The sequence below is a fragment of the Pinus tabuliformis genome, chromosome 4_1, assembly GCF_031772625.1.
Source record: "Pinus tabuliformis cultivar Carrire ecotype Pingquan chromosome 4_1, CPIR1, whole genome shotgun sequence".
Lineage (NCBI taxonomy): Eukaryota > Viridiplantae > Streptophyta > Pinopsida > Pinales > Pinaceae > Pinus > Pinus tabuliformis.
The window spans coordinates 143,123,974-143,137,621 of NC_142303.1; the positions used below are offsets into that span (position 1 = coordinate 143,123,974).

At 40.5% G+C, this 13,648-nt stretch overlaps 1 protein-coding gene across 2 annotated transcripts in view; it reads right to left on the reverse strand.

Annotated features, from left to right (window-relative positions):
- Window positions 1-7,007: 7,007 nt before the first annotated feature.
- LOC149174612 (amino-acid permease BAT1 homolog) overlaps window positions 7,008-13,648 on the reverse strand; it is a 360,103-nt gene continuing 353,462 nt past the window's right edge. For both annotated transcript variants that reach the window (XM_089422640.1, XM_089422639.1), the window contains one exon: window positions 7,008-7,395. In XM_089422640.1, the coding sequence (XP_089278766.1) occupies window positions 7,048-7,395 (348 nt within the window). In that variant the 3' untranslated portion in view covers window positions 7,008-7,047. The remainder of the gene's footprint in view (window positions 7,396-13,648) is intronic.

Genomic DNA, 13,648 nt, shown 5'->3' on the forward strand with positions numbered 1-13,648 from the left:
ATTGCTGCTAAAACCATGCCAAGAAAGGAGTTGTAACAAAATATGGAGTTAAAAGCTCAGAATAAGAGATGTAAAATCACCAACATGTTTTCATTCACAATAACAAAAAGATACAATACAACCAGAAATATAAAACACTAATGAAATTCAAACTATCAAGAAGTAAAGTTCAAGTGCGTTTTTTTCCAAGGGAAAAATTGTAGCTTTGTATTCGATAGAGGAGGAGTTACATTCAATGAATGCCAAGCATCGCTATCATGGGTCTCGGTATATCTCAACATATATCTATCAAAAGATCATTAGAACCTTAACATTCAGAAGTACTATAATTAAAAAGAATTCTAAGCCCAAACAAAAAGGGGTGGGTCGGAAAAAAAGATTGCCATACACGTCCTCTAGAGAGATAACAAAAACAAAAAATTATTACAAAAAATTAAGTGTTATGAAGAGAGGGAAAAATTCCCTTCCATTCTGAGTTCCTCTACAGAAAAATCACTGGCTGACCAAAAACAACAGCTTTAGACAACTCATCAACCTTTGCATTGTGTTCCCTATAAACATGGTGGAAGTTCTCCTTAAAATGACTAGCAGCTTCTTTGAAGTTTTACCATATTTTTCCCATTTGCCAACTTAAACAGCAGTTTTTGAGCATGCAGTTTTGCCCAATTATTGCTATCAAAACTGAAATTCTCCTTCAAAGAGTAGTTGTGAGTAGGAGAAATAAACAGAATATCACCCATACTACATAGAATTAGATTCCTTTGACTTGCCCCCATTGAAAAAACCCCAGGGATAAGATGATCTATCTCCAGGATTCCAATTTGTCATGTCGGCTTTGTACTAGGAATGTGCTGAAGCTCAGTCCATACACAAATCTGCTTCTATTAAATAGTTCCAGTGGGGAGTAGGTCATGTTCTCAAAGAGAATATGATTACTTGTGATACACAATGCCCAATAGATAGTAATTGGGAGTGCTCTGTGATTTAACAGTAAGGGCTCCTCCATATTCCAATTTATCATGGTAGCTTTATACTAGGAATGTGCTTAGTTCCATATAAAATATGATTTTATAAAATACTTCCAGTGGGGAGTAAGTCATGTTATAAAAAAAATGATTCCTTGAGATCAATAATGCTCATTAGACCATAATTGGGAGTGCTCTATGATTCAGCAATAAGGGCTCCTCCACCCACTCTTGAAAGCTTTCTATAAGGGTAGGGCTATTCCAAGAAGCCGAGGTACCTATTAAGGAGGAGGCTTCCTTCCAAACTTCCTTAGAAAATATATAATCAAATAGGATACGCTAAAGAGATTCTTCCTGTGATTTACAAAGTATGAAATAACATAGGCTCAACCAATCTCTCTTTTGCAATATATCCCAAGTGGAGCTTTGTCTCTAAGAGCTAACCAGAAGAATAACTTGGCCTTCAAAGGAGTGAATTTTCCATAATGGTTTTCACTACCAACATTCTTCTTGAGGCGCTGCTAGGAACATGGCTTAATAACTAGCGCGTGCTATATAAACCACTGTAGGATTTTGAGACCACACAAGTTCATCTTCTTGCAATCTTAATTTTATGGAACAAATAGACATCTAATCACCAATGAGTCCCATTACTTTGCCATTTCCCTTAAGATCTAGAAGAATAACTTGGCCTTCAAAGAAGTAGATTTTACTCAATGGTTTTCACTACCAACATTCTTGAGGCTCTGCTAGGAACATGGCATCATAACTAGTGCATGTTGTATAAACCTCTGTATGGTTTTGAGACCATACAAGTTCATCTTCTTGCAACCTTAATTTCATAGAACAAATAGACAATCTAATCAACAATGAATCCCCTTACTTTGCAAATTGTCCATCAAGATCTAATTCTCTTTCCTGCACTCAACCCTGGTTCCAGAAATTTCCCTTACATTCTCCTAAAGCATCTTCTAAAGTCACAATGCCTTTGAATCTGAGGATGGCGATTAGATCATTCAACAACCTATGTTCTCCATTACTACAGATCCATGGATCCTCCCCTATTTGGGTTTTTCAGCCAATTCCAAATTTCCAAGCAAGCCACTTACCTATTAGGAAAAAGTGAGAGTGAGAGCTTTCCAAATTATAGAAGTTCCTGCTAGTGACTTTGTTTTGGCTCTGATCTAATCTTCACAAAGTAAAGGGGGTGAAGATACTTTGACTTACATCTTGCCATAACCTTGGATAGTGTATGACCTTCTGAAGGGTCACAAGTGTCTTTTTACAGGCTAACACTAGGACTATTTGAAGGTTTTTTTTCAGCTAAACTCCACTTTCTCCTATAAAAGCTATGGGTGAGGGGGACATGACCTTCTTAGGAAATTGGAAACTATAACATAATCCGATGACATAATTTTAATAGCTAATAATACTAACATCACAAAATGACATTGACTGAATATTTTTCTCTAAAACTAATGCACTAGTGTAAATTACAAATTTAAAGTCAAGATACTAGAAGACTGTATTGTCATTCATGTAAAAAAATAAACAACTGTAATTGATTGTCATCTTCACCCAATTGTTGATTTGGGGTAGTATCGGATGTGCTCTAGCCACGAAAATTGGTAGAGAGACTAAAGCACACGAGATCTCCAATACTCAGAAATGGTTTGGGCAGAATCTAACCAATTTGGGAGATATTAAAATAATTAATATTTTTAATGGAGCCCCTAAGTCTAAACTTATGGAAAATAAAATATTAATATGAATTAATATAAAAATGAGTTAGAATGTTCCAAAAGTCATGGATCAAGCCAGATCTAATCTTAGTCGTTGATTAGGGACTTAATTTCGGTCGTTGAATTGTCAACGAGAAAAGTATAAGAGGAGGCTTGAGGGTCACTTGGAGAATACACCGAGTTGATCAAGAATTCGATTTTGTGGGGCAAGGCTTGCAGAAGAAATCAAAGGAGTGATCAGAGTTGCAGTTGAGGGGCAGTGAATGCAGTAGCAAAGACGCAGAGATAGTACTAGGAGCATCAGCGCAGAAGCCGGGAGAGGGTTGACGCAGAGCCAACTAGAGGCCACGCAGAAGCAGCCAGAGGCCACGCAGAAGCAGCCAGGAGCTGCGCAGAGCCTAAGGAGGGCCAGCGTGGGAGACAAAGAGCCTCCAGAGGCTAACGGAGACTGACGCTGGGCCAAAAACGCTAACACTGGGCCAGAGTGGCTGATGTAGACCCTAGAGGTTGACGCTGGGAGATTTCGTGGGGCAAATTGGGGCTGATATTTGTCTCCGACTGAGAGGTACTACTGCTGAGGGCATTCTCTATTGGGTGAGCCATTTCTGGCACCCAGATTGTATTCTGAAACTACTTAATAATAAAACCCTCAGATAGCTACATCGGTTTTCCTGCATTGGGTTTTTCCGGGGACATTAGTCCAAAAATAACGGTGTCACTTGTGTGCTTGTTTTTCCTTCAATTGATGATCTGTATGTGTTGAAACTGTACTTGTATTTATTTTCTGTATTTACATGGTAAATAACTTGTTAATTAACAGAACAAGTAGAAAGAAATAAATCAGAAAGTACAGGAAGGATTTCTAAAAGTTAGACTTAAAAATTCCAACATGGTATTAGAGCGTGGTTGTAGATCACAGGATAACTGAAGGCATCAGCCGAGCAGAGCAGCAGCAGAAACAACTGTCCCGAGTGACAGAAGTTGTTCCTAGAGGAAAATCAACAAGGAAGGGGTGACGCAGTGCCTGCATCATCAGTTCGAGCTGGGAAGAGGATCAACGCGCAGTGGCAGAGAGGAGCAGACCTGACCTACGCAGTGCCCGGTCACCTTTCTCAGTCAGGAAGGATTGACGCCCGTGGCCAGGAGGTGCGGATTTTGCTAGTGCCGGGATTGCGCAGAGCCTAGAGGCTCTAACCTTCAGTTTGTTGGGGCATAGGAAGTTGTGGGTAAGTTGCGGAGTGAAGCTGGTGGAGTACTGTAGTCAGAACAGTACCTAGTAGGGAGGGACCAAGGAGGAGGGAGTTGTTGCCGAGGATTTCTAGCCAAGAAATCCAGATCAATGGTGCAGCTGCACTAACAATCGGAGTGGGAGCATCTCGACATTGGCAAAGGGGTTTCCAGGAGGGAATTGAGGCTCAGAGGGAGTCACGCCGAGAACTTCCAGGAGGGAAGTAGAGAGACTTCGAAGAGTCGAAAGAGGACCAGCGAAATGGCAGTGAATGGGGTAAGAGATCAGGACAGACTGGACGGAGCCTCAAACTTCGTAGTCTGGAAGGACGGGATCTTATCCGTTCTAGACAAAAATCATTTCAAGCACTTCGCCTTAAACACAATAGCGATACCAATTGACCCGGCTGAGAACGAAAAGTATGAGTAGGCAATGGCAAGGGCCAAGAGCATCATCCTTGATAGGTCAAGGACCATGTAGTACCACATATTGCCAAAAAGGACACGGCAAATGCGATGTGGGAGGCCTTGACGAAATTATATCAACATACTTCCATGCAAAGGAAGATGCTACTAGAAAATCAGCTGCAATCATACCAAATGAAGAAGGGAGAACAAATAGACACCTTCCTCGGTCGATTGAAGGAGATCCGAGATCAGCTGACTTCCATAGGGGCCACGCCGATGGGGAGATGTTGGTGAGGACCACATTGAACACAGTCTCAGAGGATTGGGAGGTATTTGTCCAGAGCATACTGGGCAGGTTGACCCTACCAGATTGGGAGAAACTATGGGCGGCTCTTCGTCTAGAAGAGATCAGAAGGCTGACCAAGGCGGGAAGCAGCGGCAAGGGGGTCAGAATCAAGGAGGAGGAAGAGGAGGAGGATGCCCTAGCATCTGAGGGAAAGCAGGAGAAATGGAAGAAGAAGGACCTCACCAATGTCAAATGCTTCCATTGTGGGGAACTGGGTCACTATGTGAGCCAATGCTCGAGGAAGAAGAGCAAGGGAGAGGCTTCTAAGACCAAGGTTGCACTAGCAAAGGCAGAGAAAGAAGTGGAGACAGATGATGACTGTGCCATGAGTGCTCATACGCCACTTGAGAGGAAGTGGGGAGACATCAAGTTGTAGTCAGACGGACTACAGGCGATGAGGGGCACGATCCTCGAGGTACCTAACCTTTTGGATTATACCTTGCTACGAGAGCCCGAAGAGGAGTAGCAAGACTGGTAGATGTCGGTAGAGACAGATGCGAATGGAGAGACAGAGGGAGCTATAGTGCAGGGGTCCCAAGATAGCGTGAGGCAGCAATGCGAGATGCAAAGAGTTGTTGCAGTAGCGGAGAGGTTAGAGAGGGAGCACTTGTCAGTGACAGAAGGAGCTTCAACATTGGGAGTGTTTCTAGCCTGACAGAGATGTCAGAGTTGGGAGATCAGTTACTTACTTCTTAGTAACTGAGTCACAGTGCAACAGTTAGCAGTAGCAGTGCTATGGGAAGCACGATGCAGCATGATGAGAGGTATTGCAGTGCAAATGCAGCAGTGGCAGTGTCTGGGCCATGGGCAGTAGCATGAATGCAGAGGAAGTTGTCGTACAGATGCAGCAGTGGCAGTGGCAGGGCCATGGTTAGCAATGCATGATGCAGCAGTGCAGAGGATGTTGGGCAGCAGGCCTAGCATCAGCACAAGGACCGATGCCAGATGATCAGGGTGATGCTCAGTAAGGAGTATTACGAGAGCACAGTCCTCGCTAAGAGGGAGTGTTGATTTGGAGTAGCATCGAATGTGCTCTAGCCACAAAAATTGGTGGAGAGGCTAAAGAACGTGAGATCTCCAATACCCAAAAATGGTTTGAGAAGAATCTAACCAGTTTGGGAGATATTAAAATAATTAATATTTTTATTAGAGTCCCGAAGTCTAAACTCAGGGTAAATAAAATATTAATGTGAATTAATATAAAGAATGATCCAAAATTCATGGATCAAGCTAGATCTAATCTTAGCCATTGATTAGAGACTTAATCTCGGTCGTTGAATTGTCAATGAGAAAAGTATAAGAGGAGGCTTGAGGGTCACTTGGAGAATACACCGAGTTGATCAAGAATTTGATTTTCTGGGGCAGGGCTTGTTGAGGAAATCGAAGGAGTGATCAAAGTTGCAACTGAGGGGCGGGGAATGCACTGGGAGCATCAGCGCAGAAGCTGGGAGAGGGTTGATGCAGAGCTAGCCAGAGGCCACGCAGAAGCAGCGAGGAGCTGTGCAGAGCCCGAGGAGGGCCAGCGTGGGAGACGAAGAGCCTCCAAAGGCTAACGCAGAGCCCTGAGAGGCTGACGCTGGGCTAGAAAGGCTGACGTTGGGCCAAAGTGGCTGACGCAGACCCTAGAGGTTGACGCTAGGAGATTTCGTAGGGCAAATTGGGGCTGATATCTGCCTCCGACTGAGAGGTACTACTGCCGAGGGCATTCTCTGTTGGGTGAGCCATTTCTAGCACCTGGATTGTATTCTGAAACTGCTTCACCGGTTTTCCCGCATTGGGTTTTCCCTGGGACATTAATCCAAAAATAATGGTGTCACTTGTGTGCTTGTTGTTCCTTTAGGTAATGATCTGTATGTGTTGAGACTGTACTTGTATTTATTTTCAGTATTTACATGGTAAATAACTTGCTAATTAACAGAACAAGTAGGAAGAAATAAATCAGAAAGTACAAGAAGGATTTCTAATAGTTAGATTTAGAAATTCCAACACCAATGCTTAATAATCATGATGAATTTCAATTGAACTCAAGTACATGTTTTTAAGCCATCAAGATTTTCATCTTCAACATGTGCTTTAACAATCGTATTCAAATTTCATTCAAAGTCTAGTACAAGTTTCTCATCCATGAAGATCTTTTGTTGGAAACCTTTGATTTGGATAGGAATATAGAGAAGATGAAGAGTGCAAGACTGCCTGTGCAAATGCCATTGTAATGGAAAAACATATTTCTAAATTCAAAAACACTTTATCATTGTATAATTACTAGTTTCTACCTAGAAAGCAATGAAGAAGGTGCTTCCATCTTTATTTTACAAAAAATAAATACATTTAAGACTAGAAAAGGCATGGATTTTATTCCTTACACTTTAATATTTGCCACAGGTCCCTTGAACCAATATCTTGCATGTAGAAGCCAACTACCGCAAGTTAAAACGAATACTCCCCCCACTGCCAGAGGTGTATAGTTGAGGGTATCTTTTGTTATCGGATATGCAACAGGGAGAGAAAATAGGACAGTGATGGTGGCAACCCATAAAACAGCAATCCAACCAATGAATAAGCTGAAACTACCGAGGTTAAAAGGACCTTTTACAAAAGTTCTGCGTGCAAGAGTGATACGGCACAGAATAGGCAGAGCGTATGCAATGTACAAACCAATTGTTGAAATTGAGACCATAGCCTGGAATGCAACAATACTGCCCAGGGACTGCAAAGGAATAAAAATATCAGTATCATTAAAATAAGAATAAACCAGCTATGATAATCATGCATTTGCATTGAAAGTCGTTATTGGTTTTGAGATGAAATCATTTATTCTTATAAACTATCAATAAAAGGAATAAAGATGGTGATAAAACGAAATAAAAGCATCTGGCTGAAATAGATACCAATTTGAAATTCACCGTCTGCATTATATTGCAGGGTTATATCTTAATTTATACGACATCTTATGGAATGCAATAACATGTTAATAAAATGACAAACACAAGTGAGATTTACATTTAATTTGGTCGTCTTAAGAATAGAGAGATTTTCTAGGAGACTGTCACCTTCTCAAAATGCAAGTTCTGCTACTTTATGTAAGCAATAACTAGAGAGGGAGCAGCAAGCCGAGACGGAATTTTAGTTAGGGCTTATGAGACAGATCTTGAACAAGACTGAAATTTTTTGGAGAGAAATCTTCTGGCCATACGGCAAATAATCTAGAGCAGTCGCGCCTCTTCCAGGCAAATGCATCAGCCTTCGAGGCAATCACAGATGTAGCGAAAAAATTAAGCTAACAAGAACAAAAGCAAGCCCACCTGCGGATTTGTTAAGACAGTAAAGGTACACGAAGTGTACCGGGAAAATCACTAAATCCAACCTATATTCGTAGTCCCACTCCCCTGTATTAATGGGAATGTAAGAAAGTACTTCTATGCGATTTAGCATATAATATGATAATGTAATAAACTTGTGCAGCAATATAATAATTCATATTACATCTTATGTTATAAACAGTTAAGTTAGAATATAACTAGTAATGTGGATTGCTGCTTATGCTTATTTTTCAGAAATTGGTCCTGTTACCAAAAAGGTTTCGCAGAGAATTATCAAACAGGTGGACGTTTGGAAAAGACTCCCTATTGGTTTTTTCGATGGAGCGGCTTGCAATAATGTTTGTGGATGTGTGCTGTACGTTGTTATTGAACCAGGTTCATATTTCCATTTCAGTTGGAATTGTGGGGAAGGTACCAATAACTGTGCAGAGATCATTGCTTTATGGGGGTATTGTTCTGTGCTGAATGGCTTTCAATTGAGTCTATAAATATCTTTGGAGACTCCAAAGTGGTTATAGACTGGATGCGGAAACCCTGCATGCATATCATTTGGATGAATCGCATTAATATGTTGATTGGTAATTTCCAAAGGTTGACCTTTTCAGACATCTACAGGGAGCAGAACGACGTTGCAAATGCATTATCAAAGGATGGATGCATAAAAAGACCGGGAGAAATCCACTACTCTGAGATATGCAATGACTCTTTACTTAAAGTGGGGAAGATCGACATCTTATAGTTTCCTTCTTGTGCAAGCCACACTTTGTATTTTCCTGCGGACAGATTTTGATTTTTGTTGAAGAGGTGGCTCTATCAGTATCATGTATAAGGTTTGTATAAGGTTTTTACTGTGTTACATTTTGTTTCCATATGTATGAGACTGGATACACATAGGCACTTTTTCTCGATGGTACAATCTGGGATAAAAACTTTGGGGATTTTTAAAGCAAATTCAAGCATATATGTAATCAACCACCAGTATATTAGTGGAATCTATGCTAACGTGAACATCTTTCTATTAATAGAAGCATGTTTGTTTTTTCTTTTTGAGAAAAAAAAAAAGTGGCTTGATAAGATTTTGGTATTAGATTTTCCCTGTGTTATATACAACTTGGAAAATATAATTCCTACTTGTCTTGTGATGGAGTGATTAGCTTTCTTTAGGAGTTTGTTAGATATATGAGATCTTAGGTCCTATTTAGGTGTGTGGTTGAGATATTCTCTCAACAAACTGGATTGTATGGTTAAGATAATATTTCTATCTTAAACCAATAATTAATGTATTTATATGTGTTTAATGTAATGCAAGATAATTTTTGGTGTGCAAACTGATTTCTAACTTGGTATCAGAGCCATTGGGTCTATGGGTAAATGCCTTAAGGGAGGGCTAGGATTAGACTAGAGATGTGAGTTGTTGTATGTTAGATTAGTGTAAGCTTGTGTTTTGAAATTTGTGTGAGAGATTCGTCTAGGCATCTCTGCCCTTTGTTGTCGCTCAGTTTGTGCCCAATGCTATAAGATTAGAGAGAGTAATTTGCTAAGGTCATGAAATTTTGATAGTTGGAGACACATGATATTTTGGAAATACTTGCCCAAAGCCAGTGTCTCACAAGGCTGTCCAACGGTTGTACTTATATGTCCTGCTACAGCCGCAACTCTGGATTCCTCAATGGCATTGTCCTCCTGCACGAGCTCCAAGAAGGGGTTAATTTATTCTGTTGCATCGGCCTGTGGAGTAAATATAATAGATCGAGGATATTGAAGATATGATTTAAAAAATAAAGGGTGCCCAATTGGATTTAAGCTCATGACTTGCGTGTCAGCTATCTGCAAGAGGGGCCATATAATGGAGAGTTGTAGCACTTGTTCCTGCGAGAGACATTAAAAAATCTTTGTTGAACGACATAGTTTTGAGATTCATGAAGAAATTTTCCATTAGATCAAGTTCTAAAAGCTTCCATGTTGTTTTCTCTTGTCTGGAAACCTTGCAAATCGTGAACTTGCGCGACCCATTTTGAGATTCAAAGTTTTGTTCTCCCCTTTTTTTTGAATCATATTTCCCAAGAATTGATACAATATAGCTGGTGTAGTGAAGAATGGAGGCTATTAAACATGGTGAAGACAGAAGTAAAGTTCTACCATAAGCCTAGGAATCGACCATTGATATAGCAGCGAGTCTGTTCTGAGCTTGGTAAACATGGTGTTAGAAAATTATATATTACAAAGAAATGGTACACATAAAATATTGCGGAAACACAAACACATAAAACAAGAGAGACACATATATACGTGGTTCATCAATTTGGGCTACGTCCATGGAGAAACAACCAGTGCTTCCTTTATATTATCCAGCAAAATGAAGAAATACAACCTACAACAGATCCGCGGTAATTTCCTCTTCGCTCTCGCACAGTCTCCTTTGTCTTTCTCGTTCTGAATACACCCATATACGTCGCCACAATACAATTCCCTCATATAAATCAAGGGGTTGCCTTCTAGGGAAAAAAACCCTAAATTGAACATAACTTCTACTGTCAGATCATCCACCTAATGAACGGCCCAGAATGACTACGAAATTGCAATATTTTACAAGGCAAATTTACATCTATTTTTAGCTTTAAGGGTGTCATAAAATCACTGTGCCCCCCCCCCAAATTCGTTGCCGCACTTTTAGGAACTAGGATCCAACATGGATACCTCTAAATAAAGAAGATAATCAAGCTCCACACCCAACAATCTCCCACTTGGAGACAGATTATTGCAACTCCATCGCTATTTCATTTGCTGGACAACGCTTCCACTTTGGACCTGGTTGTTTCTCATCTTCATCATCATACTTGAAGACCAATTGAAACTGAGCAGAATCTCAATTTCTCCCTAGTTACAACTTTTGTTAACATATCTGTAGGATTTTGGCTAGTGTGTATCTTTTCCAGCTTCAATTGTCCATCTTCCAACACTAACCGCATGAAATGGTACTTGAACTGTATATGTTTAGTCTTGGAATGAAATGTTGAGTTCTTAGCAAGATGAATGGCACTCTGGTTGTCACTATATATGTGAAAATTTCAAACACAAAATTCTACTAAAATAATTGATTTATTTCTCCTACTTATTTTCCACAATAAGTTATTTACAAAACCCTTCAGTAAACATCAAAGTAAATTCTACAACAGTTGTCACATAATAACATAGAGAAAAGAACAATGAAATACAAGCACAAGAATCAATTACATCAACACATTATTTTTGGACAATAGTCCCCAGAAAAACCCAAAGCGGGAAAACCGTGTAGCAAATAAGGGTTTATTTATTATTCTTCAGCAACAATCTCTTTACAAGGAATGATTTTGCAGAACATAGAGAAACCTCTGAGAAAACACTTGAGATAATTTTCCTCCTCCCTTTGGAGAAATTCTGACACCCTAGAGACCCTCCAGCCTTCATTGCGTCACCTCTACGTTATCTCTGCGTGAGGACTGTGTCCCTTGCTGCACTGCCTCTCTGATCTATCCCTCTACGCTGCCCCTTTGATGCTCTGCGTCACCTCCTCCTTAGTCTCTGACTGATGTTGATGCCCTCCTCTTCCTTCACCCTGCAACTCTCCCTCTGAAATTGAACTCTTCCTCCTTGAGAATCAATTTCCCTCGAGTCACTGAGTATTTGCCCGGTGTTTTTCCAAATGACTCTCAAGTCTTCCTTTATACTTTTCTTGTTGAGATATCAACGGCCGCGATATAATCTCTAATCAATGGCTAAGATTAAAATAGACTTGATCCTCGTCTCTCAGAAGCTTCTCACCCATATTTTCATTAATACCCATTAATATTTTAATTTTCCTATGTTAGACTTAGGAACCCCATTAAAAATATTAATTATTTTAATAAAAATACAATCCGGGTGGAATTTCACCAAACGATTGCTGGGTCATGGAGATCTCATGTGTTCTAGCCCCTCCACAAAATTTTGGAGCTAAAGCACATTCGATGCTACCCAAAACTCAACACTCCCTCTTCGCGAGGAATGTGCTCTAGCAATACTTCCTAGCAGAAGTATCACACTGATCCACGGCATCGGTCCTCTGCGTTGTTGATGCTTGGCCTACTGCCCTTTATCCACTCATCGCTGCAACCTATACTGTTGCCCATGAGATTGTCACTATCATTGTTGCATCTGTACTGCAGCTCCCTCTCAATATGTTGCATCATGCTGCCCATAGCATTGCCACTGCTAATTACTGCACTGCAACTCCCTGCACTATCCGCTTCTGCTACTGAAATGAATTCTTAATCATCCCCATCTTCTCCCTGAAATAAACAAACTTTATTCTTCCTAGAGCCTTGGTGAGAATGTCTCCCACCTGTTCTCCTGTCGGAGTGTACCGTAACTATACTACTCTTCGCTGGACACAGTGTTTGATAAAGTGACACCTGATGTCAATGTGCTTCAACCGATCATGAAAAACTGGATTCTCAGAGAGCTTGATGCAACTTTGATTATCACACAAAATATTGGTCGCTTCCATCCTTCTCCTAAATAGATTCACTAGCAAATTCCTAAGCCATATGGCTTCACACGATGTTGTGCTAGCTGCCATATATTTAGCGTCAGCTAAGCTCAGATCTACGAATTTATGTTTCCTACTACACCAGGAGGTCATTCCCGATCCAATGTTGAAACAATGCCCAGTGGTACTTTTCTGATCTACTGAACTTCTAGCCCAATTTGCATCAGTGAACCCACTTAGCCTGATGTCATTACCTTGGGTGTACATTAATCCATGCTCGACTATTCCTTGTATATATCTAAGAACATGCTTGGCTTCTGCGTAGTGCGCCCTTTTTGGTTCCACCATGAATTGACTGAGGGTGTTGATAGCGTAACAAATGTCTAGCCTGGTATTGACCAAATATATTAAGGACCCTATGAGTTGTCTGTACAAGGTGGGATCAACTTCTTTATCTTCAGACGCATCAATCTTCTTCGATTTGGTAATCACTGGAGTAACAATAGGTCCACAGTCCTGCATTCTGAACCTTTTCAAAATTTCTGTAGCATATCTTCCTTGTCCAAGGAAAATTCCACCCTTCTGCTACCAAACTTCCAACCCCATAAAATAATGCATTCGTCCCAAATCCTTCATGTCAAATTCTATAGCTAGGTTTTCCTTGCAATATTTGATGAGCCTGGATGAACTTGTTAGAAAAAGGTCATCCACATATAACCCCAGAATTAGAGGCTCATTCTCTAAAATAAGATAATAGAGGTTGGGATTTGCATCGCTCTTGACGAATCTCATCTTTTGCAAGTAACTATCAATTTGACCGTACCATGCTCTATGCGCTTGTTTAAGCCCATACCAGGCTTTTTTCAACCTGCATACATGAGATTTTTTCTCATGTGTCTCAAAACCCTCTGGTTGTTCAATGTATAGTTCTTCTTCTATCACCCTGTTCAAAAACGCAGTCTCGACGTCCATCTAGTGAATCTCACACCCCATCTATGCTGCAAGGGATATCACATATCTAATAGAAGTATACCTGGCTACTGGGGCGAAGGTTTCTTTGTAGTCTATCCCTTCCTTCTGAGCATACCCCTTAGCCACGAACCTGGCTTTGTATTTTTCCACATTGCCATCTG